Source organism: Lissotriton vulgaris, chromosome 4_1, assembly GCF_964263255.1.
Source record: "Lissotriton vulgaris chromosome 4_1, aLisVul1.2, whole genome shotgun sequence".
Lineage (NCBI taxonomy): Eukaryota > Metazoa > Chordata > Amphibia > Caudata > Salamandridae > Lissotriton > Lissotriton vulgaris.
The window spans coordinates 1398850115-1398875636 of NC_141691.1; the positions used below are offsets into that span (position 1 = coordinate 1398850115).

At 43.4% G+C, this 25522-nt stretch overlaps 1 protein-coding gene across 1 annotated transcript in view; it reads left to right on the forward strand.

Annotated features, from left to right (window-relative positions):
- Window positions 1–25522, forward strand: part of LAMA3 (laminin subunit alpha 3) — a 1118674-nt gene that overhangs the window by 1072048 nt on the left and 21104 nt on the right. Inside the window, exons 67-72 of the mRNA XM_086917979.1 lie at window positions 746–863; window positions 8474–8614; window positions 10475–10605; window positions 19411–19539; window positions 21116–21269; window positions 21363–21526. Of these exons, the coding sequence (XP_086774105.1) occupies window positions 746–863; window positions 8474–8614; window positions 10475–10605; window positions 19411–19539; window positions 21116–21269; window positions 21363–21526 (837 nt within the window). The remainder of the gene's footprint in view (window positions 1–745; window positions 864–8473; window positions 8615–10474; window positions 10606–19410; window positions 19540–21115; window positions 21270–21362; window positions 21527–25522) is intronic.

Here is a 25522-nt window from a genome sequence, read left to right on the forward strand (position 1 = left end):
TTAAGGAATCGCAAAATGTGTGATTCCTTAATTTTGCACAAGCATTTAAGGAATCGCAAAAAGCGATTCCTTAAATGCAATGTAAGAAACAATAATGTTTTGCGATTTCACACTAAGAAATCGCAAATTACCACCAACTTGTAGTTAGTGGTAATTTGCAAATTCTTTTACAAATGCACTTTTTGGCATTTGTAAAGGTGCCATGTGGCGCTTATACATGCCCTTAGGGCAGGTATGTGTGCTGTATGCGCACACATGTAAATGTCAGGGGTGCAGCAGGGTGTCCTTAAGACACCCTTGCACCCTTGAAATTATTCTCAATTTGCGATTAGCAAATTGCGAATCGCAAATTGAGAATAACTTTGCATTCCTTCCTATGGGCCTCCTGGCCCATAGAAATGAATATGAAATTATTCCTTAATTGCAATTATCAATTTGCTAATCGCAATTAAGGAATTTTAAGAAATCGCTAAAAAATAGCGATTTTCTACATACATCCCAAAATGCAATTCTCAAATAGCGGTTTCTAAAAAATCGTTTTTTGAGAATCGCAAATGATGGTGATGATACATCTGCCCCCAGATTACCATACCTCAGTCTTACCACTGACCTTTCGACAAGAGTTTCTATTTCTCGGGTTCTAAATGAGAAACATTTAGTGACCCACAATTCATTGCCTCTGCATGTAATGTAACAATGTTTTCCTGATGCACCTTACATCTTTTCCTCAAATCCTTTTAATCAGGTACAATATCTCCACCCCACCGCTATGGGGCTGCGTGACGAATGTGGTTAATCCAACCGGCACTCCCGCTTTCGCAGAAACAACTGGCGTCAGTAGACGGTGCTCTGAGAGCTGGCAGGTGAGCAATACATTGAAAAACTAGTGCACTTTCTGAAGAGCAAAAAGACCTGTTTGATTCCGTCGGTTTTTGGTGGTAATTTTAGTAGTATTTTGAAATCTAGTGAAAACTGAGGTGTATCTAAACATAATCTCCAGAAAATCACTAGAACTGATAATTGTAACACTGAGTGCTGTGTCCCATTACACAAAAACTGAATTTCGATGGTCTTTAGGCACGACATAGACACACTTCACACATAGGCTTAAAGCTTAAAGCTAAGACAACACCCTTCCAACTCCACACTCCGCACAGTCGGCTATGTCATCTATGCAAGGTAGTGCTTCAATGTCCCTCAAAGGTGTTGAAAGCACCCTACAAATGGTAAAGTACAATACAATGCAATTAATCCAATAAACACAAATTCATACAGCTGGACGGCAGATATTGTGAGCTCAGCCCATCCAACCCTGTCATGCCTACTCTTGACCGAAAGACGTTAGCTGGTCCCTGGTTCCCCCTTGTTAGATCCTCCGTCGCTTTTATGGGAATTTGAGTCATTCCTTCACCACCATTGGTTTCTTTAAGTTCATTTCAGCCCAAAGTAGATGAAGTAAATATGCGAGGAACAGGACGGTTTCCCAGCGAGCTGACATGACAGGGTGATAAATCTGTCCTTTAAATCGATTAGTAGGGACCTATAAATAATCTCGCTCTACTGTAATATGGTTACAGTTTCTCTTTTGTTTCACACAAAACAGCTTCATGCTTTGTTCTATATTCATGTGTAGAAAAATGAGTAACATTTATTGTTGTAGTTGAATATTGCTTTGCTTTGCGTTCTTCAGGGCAGATCTACCACTTTTTCACACATCGCAGTGCAGCAGCCGTGCTGGCCTGGCTTGCTAACCCGCTTAGGCGCGGCAATCCAATCGTGTCCATCGAGGTGGAGGGGGGCGGGCTTTGCCACACCCAGGCCGGGATCCTGGATAGGTTCAGGACGTATTATGAAAGACTGTATAGGAACGGGCCGGTGGGCGGAGAGGAGGAGCTTGAAGCCTTTCTTGGGGGGCTGCAGTTGCTACAGCTAGAACAAACAGAAGCAGAGGAGTTAGGCCGCAGTATTACAATAGGGGAAATAGGATGCGCGGTGAAGCAGATGGCTCGGAACAAAACCCCGGGACTAGACGGTCTGGCAATAGAGTTCTATAGTAAATATCTGGAGTACTTAGCCCCGCAGTTGCAATCGGTTTACAATGAAGCGAAGACGAGAGGGAGACTACCTCACTCCATGTGTGAGGCTCTTATGGTCCCTTTGTTGAAACCTGGCAGAGTGAGCAGTGACCTCTCCTCCTATCGCCCATTATCCATGCTAACAACAGATTATAAGATTCTGAGTAAAATTTTAGCCAATAGATTGCTCACCCACATGACTGGCCTGATTCATAGGGACCAGTCGGGCTTCATCCCTACACGGAACACCACGCATAACATCCGTAGGCTGACTCGACTGCTGGGCGCTCGGTTGTCGGGAGAGACTGCACCCCTGGTGTTCTCCATAGATATCGAGAAAGCGTTCGACAGTCTGGAGTGGGACTATTTATATGGAGTGATGAGGCATTTTGGGCTGGGGGAGGACTACATCAACTGGACCAAGGTGCTGTACACGGCGGCCACAGCGAGGGTTCGAGTAGGTTCGCTTATCTCGGGACAATATCAGGTGCGCCGTGGCACCAGACAGGGATGCTCGCTATCCCCCCTTCTATTCGCGTTGGCGATGGAACCGTTTGCAGCCGAAGCCAGATCGGGACGCTATTATAAGGGGCTGGTATATAGGGCCAGACCGCATGCCATTTCACTGTACGCGGACGACCTGCTGATGTTTTTGGCTAATGCGGATGAGGAACTGGAGGGGGCGAGGCGACTTCTTGGGCTTTTCGGGAGGTTGTCGGGCCTGAAGGTCAACTGGGCCAAATCCTGTTTATTCCCGTTGCGACGGGGGGAGCCGTGCCCTCTCACCACTCGGGAGCTCAGGTGGGAGCCTCATTGCCTACACTATCTAGGTGTTTATGTATATCACACGACAGCAGATATGCTGGATGGTAATATCACCCGTTGCATAAATGCCCTGAAGGGGAACATGGACTTCTGGGCCACTCTGCCACTCTCGATGACGGGTCGTGTCTCCTTGCTGAAGATGGTAGCGCTTCCAAGGCTGCTGTATTACTTCAGAACCCTACCATTGTGGATACCGGGTTCCGTCTTCCGCCGTTTGAGGTCGGTGGTTATAGCGTTTCTCTGGGGTACGGGTAGGCAACGTATAGCGCTAGACACTCTCTTACGGCCCAAAGATGAGGAGGGTATGGCAGTTCCTGAATTTGAGTGCTATTATTTGGTGGCACAGCTGCAATCCTTTACCCAAGAGATTGCGAGGGTCTACCGAGGCCCGGAGCAAAGTAGGGACGAGGGTACCCCGCGCCATGTGCTTGCGTACATTGCCCTCCACCAAAGACTTCTCGTCAGAGACCTGTCTGTGGAAGAGCAGGCATTTAGGCTTTGCTGGAACCGGGCGTGTAGACGAGCGGGAATTCGGCGAATGTATGCACCGGAGATTCCGCTGGGCATGATCACGGCCCTACCTCATGGCGGAGATTGGTCGGGACTGCAGGGTTGGGAGGATGCTGGGTTGCAGATGCTGGGCGACCTCTATGAGGACGGGGCGTTACTTCCGTTCCAGGCTCTGCAGGACCGGTTCGACTTACCCAGGGGGGACTATCTATTGCATGCGGCAGTGATTGGAGCCATGCAGGGACACTGGGGCGAGGGGCTGCAGGAACCTACCACTTCTATGGCCTGCCAATACACAATGATGGCAGCGGGAACTTTTAAGGCAGTGACCTGTCTGTATTCCCGAATGCTGAGGGAAACCCTGCAGCCGCTCACTGCCCTGAAAGCTAAGTGGGAACTGGACCTCCAAATGGAGATCCCCGATACCACCTGGGGTCAGCTGCTGCGGAGGGCACGGAAGAGCACGAGAAACGCCAGATTCCAACTTATACACTTCTACGTTCTTCACAGGGCATACCTTACACCAGGGAAACTGAAGCAATACTTTGGGTGGAACAGGCGGCCTGCCCTAGATGCAACACACTGGAGGCAGATCTGGGTCATATGCTATGGGATTGCCCCCAATTGAGGGATTATTGGCGAGAGATTGGGGAGGCACTGAACAACGCCACGGACAGAGAGCTACAGTATACCAAAGCGGTGGGGGTGCTGCACTGGTTTCCTCACACGCCTAAGAATAAGACGACCAGCAAGTTTATAGATATGGGGTTGATATTGGCGAAGAGGGAAATCACCAGGAATTGGAAGTCCAAGAGGGGGCCCACGTATAAGCGTTGGTACAATGAATGTCTGAAGTGGGTGGCGAGTGAAAGCACCTTGCGATACCAACTGGCTAGAAGGGCTGGGGATGAGAAGGCCTTGGAAAGGGCGACAGCGTGGGAGATACTAGTGCAGGCACTCCGAGATGGCACTGGAGAGGGTGCTGATACGGACTCTGATATAGATGACCCCAATAGCACGCCGGGAGCACACTCTTAGCGAATGTTACATTTCTTCTTGCACATTCCGGAACTTACATTCTCTAGTATTCTACAGTAGCGCAGCCATGGGGGGGGTTTTGGGGAGTTCGGGGGGGTTGCTGATAGGGGGAGGGGGCGGGGTGAAAATACGAAAGCGGTCCACGTCATCCTGTGATTTCAGCCAACGTGAATCGGAAGAAGTTGCAGAAGATGGACATATTGCCGTCGCCGCCCGGCCTTCTGGATGTGGGCATACAGGCTGTGTAATGGTGGCCGTTGGACAAATGTGCATAACAACACTGCATTGATTTCATATGTATCATTGTAATGTATACACAATATTTTGGTACTGCAATAAAAATGGTGTTAAAAAAAAAAAAAATCGCAGTGCAGCAGCCGCAAATGCTGCGCTGCTGGAAAAGGAGAGAGGACGGGAGCACCAAATTTACTGGAACATGGCACTCTCTTACCTTTCCCTAGCTCCAGCACTGAAATCAGCTGCTGTGTGACACAGAGACACCTTAGCATCATGGTGTAAGGGTGTCTCAGTGAGTTTAACATTGGTTTTGTACTGGAAGGCTACCCTTCCAGTATAAAATACTATGCATAGATTTACTTAAACCATTTTCTCTCTTTGTATGTGTGCTGTACTTTTTAGCATATGTACAAAGTCAGAAAAGGAAGGAGACATGAAAGCATTTCTCCTTCCTTGCCAATACTTTAAAAGGGCACAATTTTCTGATGCTAAACCCTATCTACTTTATTTAATAAATTGGGTTTAGCATCAAAATCCTTAGGTGGTTTAGCTTCATGGGAACAGGTTTAGCGCTGACAAGTAAATCAGAAAAAGCCAATTTGCGTCACTTTTGTGACGCAAGCATGGTGTAAAACCTTAGTAAATCTCCCCTCTGTTTCTTACAACAACAAAAAAACATTTCTAGTTGCCATCGCCCCGGTTGATGCTTCAGTCAGCTTTAGGGTCTAGGGAAACACATAAACACAATGTAAATTCGGTAGAAGATGGAGTTGAGGGCTCAGCCCACCTTCATTCTCAAAGTATTGTATAGGTTTACTATTCCTAAATCTACATATATGTTTCTTGATGACATATATATATATATTTAAGGTAGGTAGATGTGGAGTTAATATTAAACCTATCCATACCTATATAACCTTATGTTCACGGTTTTCTAGTAAAGATATTCTGGTTTTTTGGTTGAATGATTTTTTCTACTCGATATTTTGATCTACTACATGAACATGGACAGAGAGCGAGTGAGAGGGAAAACAATACAAAGAGGTAGAGAGAATTAAAACTCTCAGGACAGGGAGATTTTGGGCTATTGCTGCTTAAATGATGAGTCCTTGTGCATTGGGATACCTCTTAATCATACATTATGTTTAAGAACGAAAAAAAACATAATTCCTAATAGTTAGGATTAATCCGATTGTTGTAACTCTGGTTTGATAAATTGGTTGTGCAGGTTTAAAAAAAAACCTGACTGGCAGTGGAGAATTTTGCTTGCTGTGGCACTGGGGCAGGTGAAAAAATGCATTACAGCAAGATAATCAACAACAATTGTTATATGTGCTTTCATAGTTAAATATTAATAAATAGTACAGTCAGCTAGTTACGAATGTCTGACTACAAAGTCACTCTCACAAACAAACACACAGCATTCTTTTTTACTCACTATCTGCGGCACTTTAGACAACTTTGATATAGTCAATAATTTATACCCTGTATCATTAAAAAAACAAAAAGCAATCACCTTTAATCAGTCACTGTTTGATAAAAAAAAATAAACTGAATAAGAGAGTGTCAGTGTAGGGGTTACATTATTACTAACTTGATTGGGCTGCAAACAAAATAAACACGATAAACCTATTGTCACTTTTTACATCACATGATTGTGAAACTGAAGATGGCTACCTGGCGCCTACACACATCACAGTAACAAAAGATATTTCACTGAGGGATAAAAAAAGTTGCTGCAAAGAAAAGTAGTGCAAGCTATTCACTTGTATAAAAAACGCCACCTAATATCTGTTGTAGTGTCTTCCCAGCCGGGGTACTTGTAAATGGCTACGCCACACATGGAGCTTGGTATTACACGTCTTTATTTGTCTGTGTTTAACTGCAAACTCAACATTCTAAAGCAGCCCTCACTTCAATACACTCTATCGATAATGTCATAGCTCTATGGAGTTCACCAGGAGCCAAAAGGGTTCAATCATTGTGGTCTTGCAAGACACTACATCCATGAGAAACCAGTCAATCCTATTCTCCAGAACCTGGCAGGACAGGAACATGACGTGAGAAAGATAGTGAAAAGAAGTTATATTGTTTTTTTTGGGCATGATAGATTGTAAAGCTCAAGTAGCTAAAACATTTGGCCATAGTGGACCTGCAAGCAGGAAAATCCAGAAGAAGCCCAATAATTGGAGTCTTCTCCAAAAACGTTTGTGTAATAAAGCTTTTATACAACCCTAGTTTTAGATTAATCTGATCTTTTTTTTACACTTGATTTATAACTTTTAATCTCAGTTGCGAATGGTAACAGGCGTTGAAGAAGTGGAACTGCACACCATGATCTTCAATGATGCCTCTTTTCTACTCTTAAAAGGTCTTCAGCCCTGCTGTTAACGGGGCTATATTTTGTGTGATTTGGCAAGGTTGCAAACTACCTAAACATGGTGTGTGAATATCCACAAAGTGATAGGTTCCACGAATATCCACAAAGTGATAGCTTCCACAAAATGTTGCATGGCCACTGGATTCCAACCCAGTTCCCCCGGTCCATTATTCCAATTGGTGCCAGATGTGATAAGATAGTAGAGTGACATTGACATACTGCCCTACTGATAATAAGTCCCTTTTGTTTGTTTTTACTGTACCTATAAGCATTGGTCCGCCACCGCAACACCCTATACCCTTTGATGGTTAGTGAACAATAGAAGAATTCACCTTCAAGAGCTATTTTGATTGACTATTTTAATGAGGGTATTGTCATTGTCTGACTTTAGATGGATTGCTTGTACCTTTGTAGATTCACTGACATGTACAGGCAATCCAGTCCGTGAACACTAGTGCAACCTTTAATTTATAAAGACACCTTTGTTATATAAGCCATAACATATTACCTGCTGACTGTATATAATATTTGCTAGTGAAATGCAGTTTTTAAGTCCATGAAACCAATATCTTCATCTCAATAAATGGGAGTAAGTGGTTGTGTATGTCAGTTTTACACATAGCGACACCTAATACGTTAAAACTTTAGAAATTCTATCCGAAGGTTGGTGTTTCCTCACCCCATTATAGCAGCCAAAACGGGAGTGGCTTATACATGAACGCACACATTTAGGCCGATAAGGCCTCCCAGACCCATCGTAGGGCTGCCCTTTGACTCTCTCTGAGACCCATCAGTGCCATTTTGAGAAGTATCTAAAATACCCTTGCTTAAACAAGTCATCAACAGCGAGTAGACAGTAAAGAGGGATTAGTCCAGACATGTGTCAGTCTCAACCACCCCCTATCCAATGTCTATATTCATCAGCCAATCTCAAATTCTGTGTGACATATGCCTGTCAATAAGTGACCTTGAATACAGCTGTGGGAAGAATGGAGTGAGCTAAGGGGGTGTGGAGGATACATCTTGCTGCACTCAGAGTATCCCAATATCCTATTTAAATAAATAATACCCGCGTACATTAAACAAATCCACATCTGTTGATGAAATGTATCTGTTTTATGTGCACCAGAATGCCATGAAGTGTTCCAGAAAGCAACACAATTGCCATTATACATTAATGTTAGGAGTTGACAGTAATTCCGATTACGGTATTGGAAGCATACACAAAGCATGATAACTCATGCTGTAAGGTGTTCTTGGTGGAATGAGATACCCAGCTTGGACTACCAACTGAGCTGTCTCATGAATGTAGAAATCAGTTGACATCACTAATATTCAAAATGGCAGACACTACTGATAGAAAATGGTGGAATTTCAGGCTCTGAATAACTGTTCTCTTTCTTCCTAGATTGTAAGATCTGCAGAATTCTCTCGAAGTGGAACACTCGGTTTCAGTTCAAATGATTTCACCTTCCCGAACAACTTCCAAGCTGGATTTGGATTTCAAACAAAACAGTCTGATGCTGTTTTATTTCAACACTCCGCACAGGTACACACCATTCATTTTTACAAGGGAATTAGGGTCTGGGTGTGAGGGCTTGATTTTTTAAAGTGGGTGCCGGTGTTGGGCACCACCATTCCCTTTTTGGGACCAGGACTTATTTTTCACTTTCAGACTATGAACCTGAGCAAAAGAGAGAAAGACACAAAAAGTAGAGCGGTGGAGGAAGAGAAAGATATGAAAACAGTGACAAAGGTAGAAACCAGAGATTAAAAAGAAGTTGCACAAGTGCAACTGTACTATGGTGGAAGAGGCGAAAGGTAGAAACAAGACTAGATACACTTAGTATTTGGCAGTCGCAGCATTCTGCAATGCAGTCAGCAACAACGTTTTTTTAATCAAATCATGCACTGCTGGCTTCTTTGGGATGCATCAGGACATTCGTCTCAATAAGAACATGGCTTACTTTTATCAAGAAAGAAATGCCCTCTGTGCCTCGCTCAACTACTCCAGCCTTCGATGACTAGTGTGAAGAATCTTAACAATGGACTGCACCTAGGTACAAGTATATGCACGTTTGTCCGGGTTTGGTACAACTCAGGAGTCTTGAGCTACCTTACACTTACTCTTAAAGCTAAGATATATGGAGCGAAAGCAGTTACTGCGAATAGAATGATTCCACATGCAGCAATGGATACGCTAACAGAGTGCTGCACAGAGAGGCTGGGCACAAGACTTGCGACCTGCTCACATCATGGGTGCACATACAGATGTGGAGGCCTCAAGGGTACATAAAGGGTCCATTCCTGCACGCTGCTGCAGAATTAGCCAACCTACCATTTATACCTGGAAAGGGCCACTGACGCCATATCTAATTTATAATAAAAGTGCCCTATCACCCCTCACTTTTTCTTGGCACGTGTGTTCCACCTGCTGAGGCCAACTGGTAACCATCTAGTGCTTTGTGGCCATGGAACTCAATTCAAATATAACCTGTTAAAGATTTGCCTGACCACATGGTACGCAGGCTTACGTAAACACTTTGTCTGCACCATATCTCTTGCCCTAATTCTGTATCCCGTGCCTCATGATAACAATTGTAAATAATGATCTGAATACTGAGGAAGAGTAGAGCAAAAGCTAAGACTTAAAATTAGACACCCCGATCACTTCAAACGACAATACATAGTGCAAAACAAAAAACAAAACAGGCATGTTGTCTATTTTTTATGTTCAAATATTTTATTGTATTTGGATAAAAAGAAATACAGTTTCGAAGCAAAAGCAAACGTTTTTCAAACACTCGCCCTACCGAGTCTTTCCAATGCGAAAGGGAACCCTTCAAGATTGTCAACTTTTCCTCTTGACGTGAATGTACATTAAACAAAAGTAGGTCATGCACTTTATTAGTGCTTTCCGCTAAGCCTTGTGAACTGGTTTTTCCACACCAGCCCTCTGCTGTGACAACACAGACTTTACACATCACCTACCACTATAACAACCTTTTACTTGTTCCTGGTAGCAATAGCTTATCACAACACAAGTTGACTCACCAAACACATTGTTAATATTTCCCAGACAGTGACATTGACGACACTGAAGTCCACTTTAAACAGTAAAAATCAGGGCCGCCCCAAAATAGCTGCCGGTATCTGGTGCCCTAGGTGAACCATGCCCTTAGCTTTGCTTTGAAGGTGACTGTCCTCAATGGACTGACCGCCTCTGGTAAGAATATATCCATAACCTAGGACATACCAATATTTTCAAAAACTTTGAAGCCAGTTCTAGGTACTGGAAACATTGAGGTTCAGCAGTTTCCTCTGGCAGTTCTTTAAACTGCACATTTTTCTCATCAGTGAATATAGTCTTATATTTGACCTTTCTGTTTTGTTCTGTCTCTTTTTTCAGTCAGATGAACTGAGCATTCGATTGGACAAAGGCTCTGTCAAAGTCAACGTGAGGGATGGACAGCTCATCTCAGAGGACAAATACGCGGATGGACAGTTGCATTATGTGTCTGTGATAAAAGAAAATAACGAGTATGTGCCATTCCTAAAAAAAATTATTTCGAAAAATAACTTGAAAACATAATTGTTCAGAAATATTTTTATATTTGAATTCAAAGTCTAGGAGACCTGCTGATTACGCTTAATAGTAGTAGGATAAAGGCTTTTATTATTTAATTATGTGTATTTATCTAATGGTGGTCTGTGTCTGTGGGTAATTTTAGTGACGGGTAAACGTACTGTTATGCATCTATTGTTATAGCGCGCTTAAGGAAATTTAAGGATTTCAGAGAGTCCATACAGACTATGAGGAGAGAAAGTTGTGACATAGGTCAACAAACTGAGGGCATGTGGGTGAATTGTAGTTAGTGGCTTGCAGAAAAATGAGACAAAGTGAATTTTTAATTCTTTCCTGCACTGTTACAGATGGGGGTGGTGGGTGTCTGAGATGAAGGGGCTGGTCAGAGTCTTGGAGCATAGACAGCCTGATATCAGTGTCTGTTCCCCTTGAACATTGTGGACCTTCAGCCCTGCAGTGAGTGTGACAGAGATGTGGTTCTTGCTGGTTAGACAAACGGTTTTTGTACACATGGCTTCATGGCTTACTCCAGTATTTGAACTTTCATAGATTCCCATAGCTTGTATCATTCTCCTCCGTCGGAATGGGAGTCGAACCTTCTCTTCAAAGACCTTGTGAGACCGTGAGGGTCATCTATTCACCTGGTTGCAAAAGCTAAAGTCACTGAAAAACCCTGTTTCTGCAACATCTTCGAGGAGATCTCTAAAAAGGGTAGGTCTTCAACTTCTTCTGACCCCCCTGCCAAGGCCTTACAAAAGACCTCTGATAGGTCTTACAGGCGTAGTCCCATCAAATCTCCTCACCAAGGTGCAAAGGAGAGGGAAGGACTGGCTTCTGAGGAACAATCTGTTAAGAAGCTGGGCCATGGGACTTCTGTTTCACATCCATCCTCTGAGAAATTGAAACTGTTCAAAAAGTCAGCTTCTGTCCCTCCTGAGGGGAAAGCTGAGAAGAAAAGCCGCCTGTCCACGATGACAACATAAGGTCCGTTGACGACAGCATCAAAAACTCTACCAGCGTCGACTTCGACTCCGTCGACGGGCTCGTCGACAGGAGCTTCATCGTCTTCATTGTCTTCGCCGACGATGACTTTGTCGACGCTGCAACCTGAGGTACCTGTTACTATGTCGTCGACGCTAATGATGACTAACCTCAACGTCGATGAGGATGACGACGATGATTGTGTTGACGAAGACGACGTCTACAGCTTCCAGCATGGTACTGACGACGGTCTCAACGACGGTCCCGTCGAGGATCGCTCTTTCACCGTCGACGGTCCAATCTTCGTCGATGGTGACTCCGTCGACGACCTTGTCGACTACCTCGTCAACGATTCAAAAGGTGGCAATTTCAATACAAAGACCCCAAATTACCCCGGAGATGACATCTCCTCGGAGAGTGACACCACTGCCTCCTGTGCTCCTTTTGGAGGAGGAGTTTTCAGAAGATGATGAAGGTCCTTACGGGGATGCATATAGTCCATCCCAGTTACGTGTCAAATACCAGGACTCAGACTCTGAGGACTATTATGTGGAGCAACAGCAACATCTGCCGCAATCTAGGTCTCAAAAACAGTCATAACAGGGCATGGTTGCCATGCCGTCTTCGCTTATTGCCGATCTCCAATTCATGCTGTTGGATTACAGGAAGAGATTTCCAACTTAGTCTTCAAGCCAGCAGTCAGTGCAAGTGTCTCCACCTCCACCTCCTGCTCCGTCTTCGGTTCCGGTTGCTCATCCGGTTCTCCAAACTCCGGTTCCAGAGCCAATGGAATCTCAACAACATGTGGTCACAGTTCAAGATGACTCGTTTGATGATGACCAAGGCACAGTCTCAGTCCCAGATCCAGACAGGGAATGGGATGATTACATTATTCCGGATCCCGCTTCTCCATCTCCGGATCCGGCGGATTCTCCTCCAGCAGATATTGGAGGTTTTCACAACTTAATAGAAAGAGCTTCCAAACATTTTGATCTTCCTATTCCATCAGTACAATCAGAATGTTTTCTTTATGATTTTAAAGAACCTTATAAAAACTCTGTCCGTTCTATCCCAATTGTGGGCCATGTTTGGGATTAGGGGATAAAGGTTATGAAATCTCCAGCAACTGTTATGCCTGTTCTTCCTCGCCTGGAGAAAAAGTACAAGGCTCCAGAGGACTCTGTGATTTCTCAAGCGGCCCAAAGGAAGTCAAAGAATCCATCGGCCCCCCTAACCACACCACTGGATAAAGAAGGTAGATGACTCGATAATGTGGGGAAGAGGTTCTCTTCTATGTCCAGTCTCCTGGTGAGGGCGGCTAATGCCTTAGAGATTCTTGGACCATATGATCGCCAGATGTGAGGCGACCTATCTCCGTATTTGGGCCAGCTTCCCAAAGACTCAAAGGTTGATGCCAAGAAAATCCTAGCGGGGGGAGAACGTTCCTTTTCGGAAAATATTGATTGCGCTATGGACATTGCTACTACAGCTTTCCGCTCTCTGGCAGGAGTGGCAGTCCTCAGACGGCAAGGCTGGCTTCGGGCCACCTAGTTTCGCCCGGAGATCCAAAATAAAATCCTGGATCTACTGTTCGATAGGGAAATGCTTTTTGGGAGACATGTGGACGATGAGCTGCAGGATATAAAAAAGGACACGGAGACGGCAAATTCCCTTGGGACTTTACAATATCGCAAAGTGCCTTTCCGTGGAGCGAGAGGAAGATGTTTTTCTTCATACAGGGGTGGATACAAGCAGCAGCGCTATTCCTTCTTTTTTCAGCCATCTCAGTCTTACAGGCACCAGTATTCTCAATGTCAAGGCCAATTGTCCTCTTTTTGTCGCCAAACCTCTAGAGGACGACAAAGGCGCCAGGGGAGAGATTACTCTAAGCACCAATAGCGGCTTACTGGCTCTGTCTACTGTTTCTTTGCCCCCTGTAACACCAGTGGGGGGCAGGCTATCACAATACTTCTACAACTGGCAAGTTATAACATCAGATCGGTGGGTCCTCGATATCATCTGGTTTGGCCATACACTGGAATTTCAACACCATCCACCTTCCAAAGCCCCTTGCGCCACCGAATCCAAACATCTGCAACTTCTACGTCTAGAAGCTCACCAACTACTTCTCAAAGGAGCAATAGAGGCAGTACCTCTGTCTCAGTGAGGCAGAGGATTTTATTCCAGGTTGTTCCTCGTTCGCACGACTGTAGACAAATGGCGCCCAATTATAGACCTGAGGGAGCTCAACACCTATCTCATAAAACTCATTTCGGATGGTATCTCTACAGGACATCTTACGACTCCTCAATCCAGGGGATTACATGGCCACTCTGGATCTCGAGGATGCATACTTCCACGTTCCTATTCACCCTGCCCACAGGAAGTTTTTAACCTTCACAGTAGCCAAGAGCCACTTCCAGTTCAAAGTCCTGCCTTTCGGACTCAGATCTGCGCCGCGGATATTCACAAAATTCTTAGCCCCAGTGCCAGCTTTTCTCAGAAAACAAACGCTAGAGGTTTTTCCTTATCTGGATGACTGGTTGGTGAAAGCACCGTCTTCTCAGGCAACATCAGAAGCAGTCGAAAGCTGCATTCAACTCTTCAGTCATCTGGGAATTCAACAAGGAAAAATCGGTTCTCTGTCCTTCCAGGTCGGCCAAGTTTCTGGGGGCTATTCTAAACACAGCTCGTTGCAAAACTTTTCCATCAGAGGAAAGACAGCAAAAATTAATCACCTCTGCCTGTCGATTGCAAACAAGACGGTCTCTGTCTGTTCGCCTTTACCAATCTCTTCTTGGATCAATCTCATCTTGCACCCCTTCACAGTCACTCCAGCACCTCTAATACTTACTACAGACGTTTCTTTAAAAGGCTGGGGGCGGTCTTGCAAGACCTTCAAGTGAGCGGCTGCTGGTGGCTTGAACAACGCCTTCTCCACATCAACCTACTGGAGCTCAAGCCAATTCATCTAGCTTTACAGGCTTTCCTTCAGAGAATCCGGAAATCTACTGTCCTGGTCCGTACTGACAACACGACTGCCATGCATTATGTGAACAAGCAGGGTGGAACAAGGTCTCGTCTGCTGTCCAACAAGGAAGCCCAGGAGATTTGGGAGTGGGTTATCCTTCACCAAATCTCGCTTTCGGCGGAGCATCTTCCGGGTATCCTCAACTCGACAGCAGGTACGTAGAGTTGTCTCAAATCTGTGATTCACGTGTGGGCATTAGACCCAGGCACTCCGTCCATAGACCTGTTTACTACTCCAGAGAACAGGAAATGCAGATTCTACGCAAGCCGGGAATGCCATCAGGGATCATTGGGGAATGCGCTTTCGATGGCCTGGTCAGGCGCCTTTGTTTACTCCTTTCCTCCAATTCCGCGAATTCCAAGACTGCTCAGGAAGCTCAAAGCAGAACCCTGCAGCATGATTCTGGTGGCACCGGCGTGGCCCCACCAGTTTTGGTTTACAGAGCTTCTCCTACTCTCCCAGTATCATCCAATTCACCTGCGTCCAAATCCCTCTCTATTGACCATGTCCCAGGGCCAAGTGGTACATCCGGACCCGAGCTTGCTTCAGTTGACTGCGTGGCTCCTGAGCACAGAGAATTTCAGAGTTTGAATATCCCTCAAGACTGTGGGAAGGTACTAGCTCAGGCTTGCGCAGCAAGTACGAATAAGACCTATCGTTTCAAATGGAAACGTTTCTGCCTGTGGTGCAGCCAGGAGAACATTCATCCTTTCTCTTCTGCTCCTCATCAGATCTTGCCATGCATGTTGACTCTGGCTAAATCAGGGCTCACACATTCTTCTATCAAGGTGCACCTGGCAGCTATTTCTAGATTCAGACGAACATCTTCTGGCCCTTCTCTCTGGTCTGCAAGAATTGTGAAACCGTTTTTAAAAGGACTTTTTAGGGTTTTTCCTCCAGTTCGACCTCCTCCACCCATGTGGCAGCTCAACTTGGTGCTTGGTGCTTGCTCAACTCATGAAACCTCCTTTTGAACCAATTCATAGGGCGGACCCTAAGTTTCTCTCATGGAAAGTGGCCCTCTTTCTCGCTTTAACATCAGCCAGGAGGATTGATAAACTTAAGCCTTTCACGATTAAGGATCCGTTCTTACAGTTTAAAAAGGACACTGTGTTCCTAAGGACAGATCAAAAATTCATCCCAAAAGTCCCTTCGGATTTTCATTTGAATTAACCGGTCATTATGAAATCTTGTTTCCCTCGACCGTCAACTCCAGCGAGGGGGTCCCTTCATTCTTTGGATGTGCAGAGATGTTTAAAATGTTATCTCCAATGCACCAAGGACTTCAGGAGATCTACTCAACTCTTTGTCGCTTTCAGTGAACCTCGCAAAGGTTTTCCCCTTTCGAGGCAAGGGGTTGCACGATGGATTGCCAGCGCAATTCACTACTGTCATCAAGCGGCTGGTAAGCCCCTAGAAGGGCGGGTCTGGGCGCACTCAACAAGATCTGTTTCATCTTCTGCTGCTCTTTTTGCTGGAGTACCGATCAAAGGCATTTGGAGGGCAGCTACATGGAGCAGTGCCCATACTTTCACGAGACATTACTGCTTGGATTCTTCCACAAGTAGTGATGCTACAGTGGGATAAGCATTTCTAAGGAATCTCTTCCAGTGAGTGGTGAGCTTTCCCTCCCAACCCACCTTCCGGTTATTGTTTTTGCACATTTTGTATCTGATGATGTTTACTGACAATTTTAATCAAAATGGATAGGACACTTGTAACCACTTTGCCAGGAGATATATGTTGAAAAACCCTCATAAACGCCGTGTTTCTCGAGTAGCGGTTTATCTTATTCTCCACCCCACACTAGCGTTGTGGCATTAGTCATAGGGTTTGACAGCTTGTACCATGCCAGCCTCACCCGAGGCAGTCTCTGGTGTATCGTGGCAGTATCCAGAGATCTCCAGATGTTACCCCACTGGTAGGTTGTCAGAAAAGGTAAAAATAGTCTCCAATCAACAACCTAATCTTTATTCACGTCGTTGGACAACTATAGTAAAAGGAATTTGTGAGTATGCTCTAAGGACTGAGTAAAGGGTCCCTAGCATATCTCTTCAATTAAGTACGTCAACATGTTTCAGCTCGCTTGGCCCGTAGGTCTATGGAGCCTTCGTCAGGACAGAAAAACACATACAAAGTCTAAAATACTTGCACTATTTGTGAAGTAGATGGGTTTTTAAACATGCTAGGAGATCTCTGGATACTGCCACAATACACCAGAGACTGCCTCGTGTGAGGTTGGCATGGTACAAGCTGTCAAACCCTATGACTAATGGCACAACGCTAGTGTGGGGCGGAGAATAAGATAAACCGCTACTCGAGAAACACAGCGTTTATGAGGGTTTTTCAACATATATCTCCTGGCAAAGTGGTTACAAGTGTCCTATCCATTTTGATTAAAATTGTTTTGTTCTGGGGAACCGATAGGACAATTATTCCTCTTCCCTCCCTTTGATAAACACGATGTTTACTGACTACTGTTTGGTAACTTGTATCTCTTATGATGATAATCACACAATGTTGCTCTATGGTTTATTACACAAAATGTGCGTTTTCTCTAACTGCTAGCTATTCTGATACAAGCTATGGGAATCTATGAAAGTTCCAATACTTGAGTAAGAAAACAAGTTACTTACCTGTAACTTTGGTCTCCAGTATTGGTAACTTTCATTGATTCCCAAGCACCCACCCTCCTCCCCTGGGAAAGCTCAGCCTTCAGCATATTCTGTAAGGTTGTACACCTGTTATTGAATCTTATACCCTGCGGAAAGCACAACCATACATGTACTGGAACATCTCTCATGGCGTGAGACGCCTGGTGTTCCTATTAAGACATAATTTGCTTCCGCTAAAAGTTATACAAGCCAGCTGGTATGGTTGTTCGGCACGCTGTGATCTTTGCCAATTACATGATCAGGATCTAGATCACGTGATGTTTGTCTGCCCTACACTGATGCCTTGCAGGCGTAGATGGTTAAGATCAATCTGCTTACAACTTAACATATTATCAGCGTCTTCGTTTAAGGCAGCCTTGATTAACCCTCCTAATGAAATGTTTGTTTTTAAACTGTACAACTTTTTTAAATGTTTTTTGGATCTGTATTAAGATATCTTATGTGATTGTGATGAAAATATCTATTTTTTTCTTTTTTTTAAGTATTTGTGCTTTGTATGTAAATGTTGTTTTATGTGGACCTCATAAAGAGTTCCTTATCATAATAAATAAACTTTGAAACTTTGAGCATATTCTGTAACGGCTACGAAAATCTGAGGCTCTGAGGCTCTCTCAAGAAGGTTCTATGGGGTGAGGCTAATCTGATTGGTTGTTGCTTTATTTTGGACTCTTTTACAAAAAGCGGTGGATATGCCACAAAATGAGATGAGGCCTAGGCCTTTCTTTCTCTTTTGCACCTACTGCTATTGTATTTTTTATTTACTGAGACTCCCATTCCGACAACAGGGAATGATACAAGCTATGGGAATCTATGAAAGATACCAATACTGGAGAACCAAAGTTACAGGTAAGTAACTTGTTTTCTTATGTAGTAGAGTTTGTGTTGATGCTGACTGGTTTGAGAGCATATGAAGGAGGTTTTTAGATGTGAGCTATGTGGTTTACTTTTATTTGGGTAGTAATGAGGAAGCAAGCAGTATATCTTTGAGTGGAACCAAGATAGTGTGTAGAATGCCGACCATTGATGTCAGGCAGGACGGCAGCCAGGAAGGGGGAACCAATTCATTCTGTGGAGATAGTTAATACTATGTTGCGTGAGGTTTTTTCACATGACCCTTCAGATGGAAATTTGAAAACTTTCACACATTTAAGATCAGGGAGAGAGTCTGGAGGGATCTGTTTGAACAGAAGGATATGTGTCCGACAGGAAGGACAATGTTGAAGATGTGGAAAGATAGGTCACTAGGAGGAAGAGGACTCCATTGTCTTTCATGTACCGGACCTTTCTAACAAACATACAAATAATATTTTAGTACTGGAGTTGTGGCGGAACCTGGCAGACCCTCAACAGAAATACACGTCTGGTGTCTTCTTGGAGCTGCATTGCTACAGCTCTCTGTGATGTTCCATGTGGCGAAATCGAAACAGTATTTAACCTAATTGCATGTGTAAACAAATAATTTTTCAGGGTGGACTAGAGGATGGGGTCCTTTTTGCACAAATTGTTTAGATGGGGTAAGCAACACTACAGAAGTAAATCTAATATCACGCGAAGGGGGCAAGCATGGCACTGGCCGAGGTTCCAGGGAGCATCTGCAAAAGAGATGAGGTATTCTTAGCCGCAAGGCTCACTGTGGTGCCTCCTTCTGATAGAAAGATTGGGTGTGATGGACTGTCAGGAGAAAAGGGCCATTATAAGAGCATGTCTGGAGCCTTCTCTCCGCCTTTTTGAGCTAAACTTTAGTCTGCAGTCTTGAAGAAGAATGGACTTGATTGTGGTGAACCTGCTCAGGGTCTAAAGGTTACTTTATAGTAATGGATCCTAAAATAAATAATGGCACTGTTAAAGGTGTGCTTGAAAACTATAGTGGTGGGACTTCACTACTTGCAGCATTAAGGTTTTTGCAAATTTTCTTGAATTCGAAACAGTGAAAAATACAGGATCCCCCTGACAGCATATATACAGTACACAGATGGGTCTCCACTTCAAGATCTGTTCAGAGGTAACTTGACCTTCACAACATATATACTCTCAATACACTTTACGCTTATGTTGTTTCCCTTCGTTTCTAGACTGAAGCTCCTTGTTGATGAAGCAGCAGTAACCAGGCAGTCTCCAGCCTCAACAGGAGGGTCAGGAGGTCCAATAAATCTGGGTGGAAGTGACTTTGAGGGGTGCATCACCAACGTTTTCATTAAGAGGTAAGTTTCTGGCATGCATATTTTTAAATAATCATTAAATTAACACTTCAACTGTTCTGAGATGTTCCTATTTAAAGGGAGAACAGAGCCTACCAGGTTCTAAAAGATTAGAAATCTCTTAACTTGATCACACATATATGCTAACGGCTTGTATAGAAGGACATAAGCCTCTAGGATACAACAGTTCAGTAAATCAGTTTCGCAGCACATTTAGTATGCACAAGATCGCCAATACATAATCCTAGCATACACCAACATTAAAAATATTTGACACTTATTGGCACTCATTCACAAAGGTCTTTTCTGCCGTAAACATAGAGTTACATTATTTACGCCTGCCACAAATTCCTAAAGGTATTCATGGGAGACAGAAATGCATTTACTGTAATGGATTTCTCTACCACAAGTGTTAAGTAATCCCAATGTACTACTGGGAATATTTGTGAATGGGAAACAAATGTAAAAGTATGTTCAGGCAGAGAAGTAAATCTCTGTCCATACTGATTTTTTCATGTACAGGGCCCAATGTGTTTTGGGCCCCAAGTGCTACAAGGAAACAGAGCGGAACAGACATTGTGTGATTTGAATCCGTTGACCTGAACAACATTCAACAGGTCTCGTGAACATGTACATATCACAGTGAAAAGAGAAGAAAAGGGGGTTGTGTGTCCCCTGACATCTTACAACGCGAATCAATCTAATTTTCTTATATTCACTCATTGTAGATTCCAATACCACACCAGATAGCATACGGTACTACCATGTTATGTTGGCATGCCCACAACTGGATAAAATGCACACTAAAAAGACAAAGTATAAGTTAGCTTACCTAGCGTTCACACAAGAACATAAAAGCGTTCCCAGAGATCCTTAATGATGCTCCAGGCAGACTTCAAACAGTCGTTCTTCAAAGAAATGTATTGGTGAGGATGAGAATGAAAGAAGGACATTTTGCGAAGTAGAAAAATATACATGGTAAATCCCGCTAATTGGCTTTTACATTACATTATGCATATTTTCTCAATTGCACGCATTTTACATTAAACACGATTCCATTGGTGTCTACATCATTATAATATATGATGTATCTAAAACTCCAAAAAATATATATACAGGTGATTGTAACCTGAGCGAAAGGGAGGTATAGTGAATTGCCCAGAATCAAACCATTTTTGATGAAGTCCCAATGCAGAGACTGGAGATCTCCAGATTTTAAAGTAGTCAACCTAGTCATTGGAGCAAATTGTCTTCCATTCAAACAGTCACTAGTTTAACGGATCTATCTTTGACGGTATTCTTAGTTTTTTTACTTGAGCAGTGGCCTCGGGCAGCACATTTAGGCAAATCAAAATTACAGCTTTTCAAACCTTCTTAAACGTTTTGCAAAGCTGCACTTTTCCCAAATATCCAAGGAATGGAGTTGGAGTAGATGGACATTTCAATGACAAAATAAAATAACTTCCCTTTTATTCCATGCTCCTAAAGTTAAGGATAATCTGGAGAAAAGGATAATCCAATCTGCACCAGTCTTCAATTATGCCTATGTTGTGAATGATTTTATTGTTTATATTTCCAGATCGGATAAGGTTCCCAAAGTCCTTAACCTCGCTGATAACATTGCTAAGAACAAAGTGTCTCTGGGAACATGCAGCTTGGAGGAGTCGCCTCTTGCAATGAAGATAGAGGAGTGGAGAAACCCTGGTAGCGCTAAAAGAAGTGCTTCTGACACAGTAAGTCCATTGACACAAACAATTCTCTCTTCCACTTACGATCAACAGTGGTAAGCAGATATCATAATACATTTTTTAATATCTTCTAAACAGCAGCCGACAGGAAGGAGCCGTTCTCTTAAATTTGGAGCACAACAAAACTTTGATGGCTGCGTTTCAACATCCCAGACACATTACGTAGCTGGAAGTTATCAGTTTGGTGATTATCCTGACAGTCGCTTGCTGCACAGCATCCCGGCCGATTCCCCACGGGACAGGTACTTCAATGCTTTTCAGTCAGATGTTTTGTTATTGACCAACACTGAACTAAAAAGCCCCAAAGACTATCTATAGGTCATTACCAAACCTAAAATAGTTCGGATTTTTCAACTGTATACTATATTTTTTGGCTATGGCTGGAAACAGCTCTAGCTCACAGAACATATACAATCTATACAGGGTGAGAGATGTCAAAAGGTCCCTTCGGCCCTTATTCATTGCAACTAACATTCATGACATATGGAGTTTACCTTTTACACCACCATATGATAAATACATTTATGCAGCAGTGAGAAAAATGTGAATAGTTAGTGGTGCATTCTTTTCTTATACTGCACTAGTGCTTAATTTGTAAAATAAATAAATAATATAAAAAATAATAATAAGTGCCAGAATCCAGGCTATTTCAAAGGAGTCCACTGCTGCTGGGACCACCCACCTCCACTAACGATAACGCTCAAATAAGTGTTATATTTTGGACTTTTACAGGCTATCTCAGACTTTAGGGACTGCTCGAAAGTGATATATATATTATATATATATTTATATATATGTCCTCCAAATCATCCCTCCGATGGGCGTCCTCTGGTGCTCTTTACGAAATTTAAGGCGGTGGTGCGATGTCTCTGCAGGGCTTGCAGAAATGTATTCAACTCGCAACCTCCCAAGACCATGGGAAGAATAACAGACAACACTCCAAGTCAGTGGGAAACATGCACGTTTTATTTAAACAAAATCAATCAGCACAAATGAAACGCACTCTACATGTTCAGTCACCTGGACCTTGTTTCACAGGCTACCATATTTTCGTCCTACAACACTTTTTATAGTACAGAGTGTTTTTTCCATTTCTACACACGTCTTGCATGCTGTGCAGTCAAATATCCTCACAGAAAACTGTTACAGTTGCTATTTAATTGTTGAGTTATTAAGTGTATCCAGTAAACATGTAATATTACAGCAACAGTAACTTTATGTGTTTTCACAGAGTAAGTGCTCAGGATCAGTGCTGACAGATGTGCATCATCGAAATGCATTCTGGTATATGTGGTCTCGATATTATAAATCCACACTATTCCCAATTTGAACGTGCTGTGAGCTCTAGTGCCTGGGTGGCCATTAAAGTGTGACACAATGGCAAATAGCAATATCAATTCCAAATATGGAGGGTTTCTAGCAATGTCCTTTCTCTATGATTCAAACAGTGGCCAAGTCCCAAGGCGGTAACTAGGACTACAACACGCACTACTTATTATAAAGTATAGGTGTTAGGATGTATGATGATACATCGCAAACTAAAACAACGCGTGCTTTTACAACGCGGTTTTTAGTTCGCATGCACCGTCACAACGCATGTTTTTTCAACGCATGGCATTAGTTCGCATTTCCTTTGAAATGCATACTATATGCCTTTACATCGTACTCAACTTTCCCGCATGTATTTAAATCGCTAAATATCCCGCAAACACTAACACACTACCCTACAAACACACAGCCCACAATAATACCCTACAGTACACAATTTAAAACTACCCCAAAACAGTACTCAAAACACGACCCTACCCCTACGGACAGTCTGTCCCGGGCCTGCGTACACAACCCTAAAGCCTAAACCAATACCATACACTACAACCCCCTGACACTACCCTAAGCCCTAAATTCTTAAACACTAGCATACACTACAGCACCCTTACACTACCCTAAGCCCTAAAGTATTAAACACTAGCATACACTACAACCCCCTTACACTACCCTAAGCCCTAAAGTCTAAAACACTGGCATACACTACAACCCTCTTACACTACCCTAAGCCCTAAAGACTTAAACACTAGCATACACTACAACCCCCTGACACAACCCTGAGCCCTAGCGCCTACACTAATACCACCTGAGACTACACTAAATCCTAATCCCACTTCTTCTCTCCTTCCTCGTGGTCCGTTCCCAGTGCCGCCGAGTCTCTGCTCCCGGTTCCTGCGTTGCTGTCTGTGCTCCAATGCCATTACATCACATGCGTTTTAAATGCGCATGCGATGTAATGGCCTGCGTCGTAAAGTGTACGCGTGGTTACGTCGCATGCGTTGTAACGCATGCGACGTAACGGCCTGCGAAGTAACAGCCGCGTTGTAATGGCTGTTTCCCTTAGACCAAAACAGTTTTGAAGATGCTTCTATTCATTGTTCAAACAATAAGCATTGCTGCATCAAATTTACACTTAATCTGAAGTAAGAACAAAAATAAACTACATCATGACAAATCAGTCATGCAACACATTTTTCTGTGTGGCGATTGAAGAACCCAATGCATTTTGGGACAATTTTAGTCCCTTCATCAGGGGTATTCTGTGGGAAACAAGGACAAAATTCAAATGTTGCACGTTGCGATCGGTCCAATGTATGTTAGTAAAATATTCTTGAAATTTTACAGTGGTGACATACACCCTCCAGCAAAGTGCTTAGGGAGGGAATGTAGAAAACAACACTTACTGACCTCGCACAGACAGGTGCTACTGAATGTTTGCTCTATGAGTACTGATGCTGTTATTTCAACATAACCGATTAAAACTGACAAAGGTGTCTCCTGTAGGTGAGCGGAGGATCGCATCTTATGTCCTCTGTGTAAACAATCAGGCAGGAACTTGTGAACAACTGTCTCCATAGTGGTTTAAAAAAAATCACATATGGAGTCTCTCAATTCCAGTGCTGCCGACTTGCCATCCCCGAGTGCATGCAACTGCTAATCCATAAGCTAACCCAACGACTCAACACGCGGTATCCTCAAATTTCGCTGAACACTTTCTCTATGGTTGGCATTCCTGTTATGGAATGTACTCGACAATTTTGATCAGCAAAAAAAGTGATTTGCGTGCTGTTATTGCAACAATACCCGGCTCTAATGCCCACACTGTGCGCTCTTTAATGTATGTGATGATGTGCAATTATTGTTAATGAACAATATGCTCAAATGTCGCCATGTAAGTGGCTGTATGGGTGGGTGATTTGGCTGTGTTAGTGGCTGTATGAGTGAGTGAGTCAAAGTGTGAGTCGTTGAATGGGTCTGCAAATGTGTATGTGAGTGGTTGTGTGGGTGTGTGAGTGGACCTATGAGAGGTTGGATGGGGGTGTGATTGGTTCTGTGGATGATGTCATGAGTGATGTAATTTGAGATGTCATCATTGATGTCATCAATAATGTCATGAGTGATGTAATAAGTGAGGTCATAAGCGGGGGCGTAAGTTACAGTTAGCTCAAGTAACTTAACTGCTGAATTTTAATGGTTTTGTATGAGTGAAATCTGAGCCTAACTATAATGTCCTTGTAACCTCTGATTTTTTCAGTATCTAGCTCTTTTTTCTTGTTATTACTCCTTTTACTTCTCTCATGCAGTGGCGTAGCAAGGTCAGGTGGTACCCAGTGCAGAACATTTCTTGTCACCACCGGCTTGACAAAATGGCAAAAATATGTGTTTAAAACAAATATTTTTACCATTTTGTCACCCCCTCAGTGATGACACCTGGGACGACCATCACCCACCGCAATCCCCTTCCTACACCTCTGCTCTCATGCCATCTCTAAGTTTTGTCGCCTACTGTTTCTTGTTATGGCCAGCATTCTCTAGCTTTCTCTCAGTTTATCTCTATTGTTTTTCTCTCTTTCTGTCTCTCTTTACCTTTCTATTTCTCTGAATTTCTATAGGTCTTCTATCTCTCTTTTTCTCACCCTAGCTCTTCCTATCTCTCTTTCCCCATTTGTCCTTAAATCCGTTTCACTGTTTCCGTATGTCTTTTTTTCCCTTTCTCTTTGTCTTTTTTAAGTCACTTTCTTTATTTCTTTTGTTTTGTCTCTCTTTCTCCTGCTGCCTCCATCCTTATATCGCTCTTGCTTTCTCACTTCATCTCTCTCTCTCTCGACATCTATCAAGCTTTTTCTCTCACTGTCTCTCCCACTCCTTCCTTTTCTCTGTTTCTAATTTAACTTGGTTTCTCTCTTCCTCTC